Source organism: Geospiza fortis, unplaced genomic scaffold (genome assembly GCF_000277835.1).
Source record: "Geospiza fortis unplaced genomic scaffold, GeoFor_1.0 scaffold40, whole genome shotgun sequence".
NCBI lineage: Eukaryota > Metazoa > Chordata > Aves > Passeriformes > Thraupidae > Geospiza > Geospiza fortis.
The window spans coordinates 12,730,858-12,737,678 of record NW_005054297.1 but is presented as its reverse complement, the minus strand read 5'-3'; the positions used below and the strand labels follow the sequence as shown (position 1 = coordinate 12,737,678).

At 35.0% G+C, this 6,821-nt stretch overlaps 1 protein-coding gene across 1 annotated transcript in view; it reads right to left on the bottom strand.

Moving 5' to 3' along the window:
• The window catches only part of OCIAD1 (OCIA domain containing 1), a 16,485-nt gene that overhangs the window by 7,408 nt on the left and 2,256 nt on the right, over nucleotides 1-6,821 (bottom strand). Inside the window, exons 3-5 of the mRNA XM_005415645.2 lie at nucleotides 5,022-5,075; nucleotides 4,480-4,527; nucleotides 1,463-1,592 (exon numbers count right to left, since the gene is read on the bottom strand). Of these exons, the coding sequence (XP_005415702.1) occupies nucleotides 1,463-1,592; nucleotides 4,480-4,527; nucleotides 5,022-5,075 (232 nt within the window). The remainder of the gene's footprint in view (nucleotides 1-1,462; nucleotides 1,593-4,479; nucleotides 4,528-5,021; nucleotides 5,076-6,821) is intronic.

Genomic DNA, 6,821 nt, shown 5'->3' with positions numbered 1-6,821 from the left:
CCTCTAGAGTATTTATTAATTTTTTACTTTTAATTTCTGCTCAGCTGTACTTTTAGTTTCCTATGATAAACATTTGCAATTAGTCTTTATTGAATTCTCATAATAAACATACAGAACAAAGCCACTTTATTGTCTCAATTATGCTTTTAAACTACATGCAAACACAGCTTTAAAAAGCTACCTAATCTTTAGCTCCCTACAAGTTTTTAACTCATACTATATTTTGGTAAATCAAATTACCAAAATACATTAATTAGTAGACATACAATGCTCAGGAAAATGTAATGATTTCTGTTGCAAGGGTTAAAAGGGTTAGCGTGTATGAATAATAATACAATTGAAATGAATTTAAATTATTTATTCAACCAAGGAAAAGGACTTTATCACTTAGGAAATAAAACTTTACAGATACAAATGGGCCATTAATGGTAGAAGGAATTTATTGGTGTGGCAGACGATGGTACTTTAACAAGTTCTCATGTAAACACAACTAATGAGCATGACAATTTCATGTTAGAAACTGGAGGGGGGTGAAGGGACAAGTCCAGCTGCAGTTCAGCTGATTCTATACAGTAAGTGTATGAAGTGGTAATGCCTGAAATTGTGTGATGGCATAAAACCATAAACATTTCAGAATAAAGGTAAATTTTGCAGACAAAATAAAAACTGTCATAAATCTGAATTTATAGTGTATTTAAGAATTTAAGCAAATCCTTTATAAACATTTAACAAATCTCAGCACATACACAAGAGGACTACTACTCACTATCCAAACACTATCCTCCCAGTTTTGAATCAAGGGTTTAAGTGACATATTCTGAAAGCAGCTTGCAATTAAAAACCAGTTGAAGTAGAAAACATTCTGGAAGAAAACAGGAAATAGTTTTAAGAACCTGATGAGTTTCTCATATGTACAGCATAATGGTGTTACAGATGTAAAGGATTTAAACAAACAGCAGTGTTTGACCACCATGCTTCTTCCTGCACTGATATTGTTTACTAAGCTCTTTCCTTTGATAAACACTGAAATCATTTCCACCCTTTTCCTACTTCAATCAAACTAAACTATGGGAAAAAATTCCAGAATGTAGCACTATTTTATTTCAGTTAATTTAGTTTACTTTTAAACTAAGGAGACAACTTATGCTGTCACACTTCTCTAAGCAAATTCCATGGGAAACACTCTCAATTTTACAAGGAATACAGTTTGATAAGTAAACTGTTTATTTTTCTACTATTCAAAGTGATCAGTTGTATGTAAAGAGCTCAAAATATGTATTTTATAGCTTGCCAACTGATACGAATACAGATTTCTGAAAGTGGTAGATTTGAGGTAATGGGGAATGAGGGAAGGTGCAGCTCTGAAGTTGTTGGAAAGCTGCAAAAGTAGTATTGATCTGTCAGTGTTTAAAATACCCTATTCAGAATATGTTTTAAATTTAAAAGATACTTAAACTCTTACTTAGGTGAACTATGTCTCTGAGCTTGTCGCAGAACATCTCCTATTGGGGAATCCTTCAGTTTCTTAAATTTCTCGCTACAGATTGGCAAGTAGGATATCTTTCCAGCCAGGTATCCACACATTCCAGCAACTTTTTAAAAAGAAAAAAAGATGGGTTTATACGCTGCACTATAATATCCAACATTATTTTAAAACAATAATTTCAAATAAATAATGTAGTATCTTGAATAAAAGAAAGAAAACCAGTTTAGATCTAAACCAAAAACATGCAGTAATCATCTCTGCTTCTTCTGCAGACAAAGGGTACAAATGCAACAGCTGAACAGAGACATAAAGCAATGATTTAGACATGGTGTGAGCATCAGATGATTTCAGCTAGTACTTGGTGAATGAAAGGTGGCAAAAAAAATTAAATTGCATAGTTTTTTTCCAAGATTCAGAAATCATAATTAACTATCAAAGATGATAAACCAATCAGAAATAAATACAGGCAGTAAATTCTGCTAATTTAATCCATCAGAACAGTCAGATCCTGAAAAGGCTTTACCAGTATGAACAGAGGTCTAAATCAACTTAGCACTAGGCTCATTTTCTGTAAAGGATTCTGTTATTTGGCTGCCAGGGGGCAAACAACTGAATTAGCTGAACCCTTGTAATCACTAAGCAAATGGTTTCAATTTAGTGCATGAGCTACTTCCACCTGCTGCAAAGGACATAAGAATAAATTACCAAGATAGCTCTTTCTGGGCTTAAAACTTATGATTTCCATCAACTGGCTCCTTCAAGTTTTATGAGTGGGTCAATGGTGTATGAAGGATTCCGTGGGGATTAACAGTTTTCTCGTTGACTTTGTACGAGAAAATTACTAGACCCTTCTTTCATGCGCAATGAGTATTTCCTAAATATAAAGACAAAGAGTCTGGATTATCTTTAAGTGAGGAAAGAGTTAATTATCAGTAACATTAATCCTCTGCAATTCTCAGCTGTAGATTACATTGCCTTGGAACCAATATAAAGGGGATTTTATCCTAGTCTGCTGTACTGATACTGAAATTTTGATGCCTGTTCTAATGTCTTATTTTCAAAAGAAGGGTAAAAGTCGTTTTCCAAGGGAATAGAGAAGAACAGCCACAACTACAAGTGATGTTTACAAATGAGGAATGTAAGGGTTTAGCTGTTTAGCAGGTTAAAAAAACTCCAAGCACCTCATATAGAATAAATATGTGCAAAGAGAAAAATTACAAGCCCTTAGATTGGCCTAAGAAGAATGCAAACTAAATATTTAGCAAAATAAAGCTGATTACTCTTTGGCATAAATTACAAAGAGAAAGTCTCTTTTTCTTGAGGCCTTCTAGTAAAGAAAAGGGGAAGTATCTCTCTGGAAGATGTTTCACTCAAAGTAATTACTGGGCAAAGTATCTGGTTTATTTTATTACAGAACTAAGAGCCAGATGATCCACATTTTTCAAGTTAGCACAGTAAATTAGGTATTGTTCTTTGCTTCTCCATTCACTGTGACAAGATCTTAGAGAAGCTGATTAGACATGGCCAGGTCCCACTGCAGACTAACATGAAGGACACAGAGGCATTGGAATCTTCCCCTGCTTTGTCAAAGACAGAGAGCACCAAGAGCTCTCTGCCGTGTTGAAGGGAATGCTGTCAGTGTGGTGAATCAGCCACGGCTAACTACAAGTTGCAGTAAATTGTTGAGAGTACCTAGAAAACTACCGAGAAAAGTACAGGAATTCCTACAGGCAGAACATCCTGGCCAGCCCAGCTGCACCTTATTTTTCCCCCTGATTTCAATAAATTAGTTCTATTAAATAAGAATGTGGCCCTTATGTGTAGGAGTGACTGGGGAAAGAGCTGTTGTATTATTTATTAGAAATGTTTGTGTTACACTATTGTTTGGTGTTCAAAGAAAGTAACCAGAATTTAGCATAAACAACTGGAGCCCTAGTCTCTCACATTCATTTATCTGCTTAAACAACACTTCCTTGACCACAAATCGTGGGGTTTACCCTCTTCCCACTGAAGTAAACTGGCTGTATCTGCACAGATTGGCAAGATGGCAACTTCCTGTTTTACTGTCCTGTATTAAATTGAAAAGGCTAATTTATTAAGTTAATAATTTATTTTTGCTCATACTTCATCCAAAAATCATTCACATGAAATTGCTTTTTTCCTACAATTGTATATACATAATGTCCAGGAAAAAAAAAGTAATTAAACTAGCCTGAATGGGACACGTGAGATCCAAGAATAAAGACCTTCAGATTCGGAAGGGAGGGTGGGTGTATTCTGGCAATGTAATTTAGAGCAAGGTTGCACAGTATCTATTTACAACGTTTTTATCTAAATGATTATGTTACATTTATCAAGCAGTTTTATACAAACATTATAAACAAAAGTTGTCCAAAATGTGCAGTAAAAATTCAGACAGTAAATAAATCACTGAATCATAAAATGGCTTGGGTTGCAAAGTGACCTTAAGGATCATCTAGTTCCAACCCTGTGGCCATGAGCAGGGATGCCCCCCCCTAAATCTGATTGTTCAGGGCCTCATCCCACCTGCCCTTGAACACTTCCAGGAATGAGCCATCCACAACTACTCCAGGCAACCTGTCCAGTGCCTCACCACCCTCAGTAAAGGATTTCTTTCTAACATCTAATCTAAATCTCTCCTTTTAGGTTAAAACCATTGGTCACACTGGGCGTTAGGAAAATGTTCTTCACTGAGAGGGTTGTCAGGCACTGGAGCAGGCTCCCCAGGGAAGCAGACACAGCACCAAGCCTGGTAGGGTTTGAGAAGCATCTGGAAAACATTCTCAGTCACATGGCGTAGTTTGAGGTCATTCTGTCAGGAGCAGGGAGCTCAGACTCTGGTCCTTATGGGTCCCTGCCAACTTGAGTCACAGTGAATTAGCCAGCCAGTCCCAAGGGAATTACATCTGCATAGCCGAGTCCAGAACATACAGCACAAATACAAGCTGAATTCATATGTAGCTTTCACTTACATGCAACTTTAATAAAAGAGCCAAATCTTGAGGTATCTCTTAGAACACCTGAAAATGAGGATAAAATCAGATATTAAAATAAGATATATGATATTACATAAGATATATGTAATCAGATATCAAGAATTAACTTGAAAAACTTCCACTGTAGTTATGATTGTAGAAGCAGGTTACTCCTTTACACTTTGCATTAAAGAAAATTTAAAAAAACCCTAATATCTGAATTCCCCATATAATTTAAAAATCTAGGAATTATCTCTTTAATCATATTTAATTACAGGGTTATTAACACACTAAGAACATATTGTTTCATAAGCAGTGAGATATTGCACTTCTCACACAACATAAAACACATATGAACTTGATTTTAAGTTTGGCTCCTTCTTTATGTTGAAGAACTGCAAATCATGTAGCTGCAGAGTCTGAACATCTGTTATTTGCAAGTAGATTGGACATTATATTATCATATTACCTTTCCTAACAGCAGAAAGATATTTCAACTGAGCAAACTGAAATGAAACTGAAGTATTTTTATACTTTACCTTTTCTAATTAAGAAACTAGTACCAAGCATGCTCACTGCAGCCAAAGGAAAAGCTGTGAAGAAGAAAAAAAGCTGCTTAAAATACAATTTTCAATATTTTCAATCATATTTAACAAATATGCAATAAAATGAGAGTTGCTATGCCTTCCAAAGCTCATTTGATTTGTATAAGGATATATATATATAAAAATAAAATTAACAAACTGTATATAAATTATCAAACATTGTCAATCCCAGTTTTTAAGACCTACTACAAATTATGTTGTATGAGTTAATGAGTTCTCCTGCCTGCATTATACTTCATGCTTGCTAAAATACAAAAGCCACTGTCAGATGGAATAAAGCTCTCCAGACAAGACTGCAGGTCTAGCTACAACTGCTACAGCATCAAGGTGCAGAACTTTAAGCTAGGGAGCCATACACAGTTCTGCACAACAGGAGGAAGTTCTATAGAGGCCAGTGCTTCTAAAAACTGTTGATAATCTAAACTCTTGATGTTTTAACACAGGCATTTTGGAAAAAGTTTAACTCTTACAGAGCTATAAATCGGACTGATTAAAATTAGGTAATGTTTGATTCACCAGCAAATTAAAAAACAGGGCAGCTTTTCCTGTAGCTTACAGATCAAACTATTCAACCTGGGGTTAGGGTCAGGAATGCAGAGAAAAGAACATTCTGGAAGACCATCACTGCCTACCACAACCAGCCTAACAGTTCGTGTCAATTTTTATTATATTGAAAGACTTTATGTGGCAAGAAGCATTTGGAGATCGCAAAAAACAAAATGAATGCTTCTTTCAAGCAATGATAATTATTTTATTGGGAAGATTACTGTGCAGCTATACATAAGGACCACCACCACTGCACAAGATACAGGGACAATGAAGTAACAAGCACGACAGAAGGCTAAAGTTAATTACATTACAGATTTAGATATGCCATAGAGAAATTTTATTTCATGCAAGTCTGAAAATGTAGAAAAGGGCTACAAAAGGCTGTTACAGAAAAGCTCAATTACTTCTAGGAGAGAATTTTTTGCAACAGCGCTAGATGGTTGAAGTATTTTGATGCACACAATTTGCTAATTAAGTTCATAGTTGAAGACAAACTGTATTCCTGGAGAGCAAAGTATTAAAGAATAACCAGAAATTTAACATCAAAAATTCTGACAGGTCTAAACTAGGTAAGGAGTCCAACCAGCCTCTATCTCAGGGTAAATGCAACTGGATGTCACTTTTAAGAAGAAATATTGGCTCCTTGGTTCAAACCAGGATTACAGCAAAACTTCAGAACAGAGAATAAAGCCTCCCAACCTATTAGATATTAAAAATCTGATGCTTTTAGAGATTCCAGACCTAGATTTTCGAAAATTTACTGTTCTAGATTTTCTGAGATATAAAATCACAGCACAGATTTGAAACTAAATTGTAAAAGAAAAACAAAAGCAAACAAAGCCAACAACAACAAAACAAAAACAAATACCCCCCCCCAACAAAACAAGGAGAGGGAGGGTGTGTAAAGAAATATAAGTTCAAAAATTATAACAGAAGATTTCAGTCTGACCCTTAGAAGTTTGAAATTATTTATAGACCTTACAGAAACATTCCAGATATCAAAAGCAGGTTATACTAGCATGTGAGCATATAAGATCTGAAATGGTACCTAAAAATTAAAAAAAAAAAAAGCTAAATGAAAATTGGATTCGTATCTAAAAATCAATATGAATTATTCAACTCTAGGAAAAAAAATCCAACAAAACAAACTTAATAAATCAGAAACCATCAATGCTATAGGCAAAA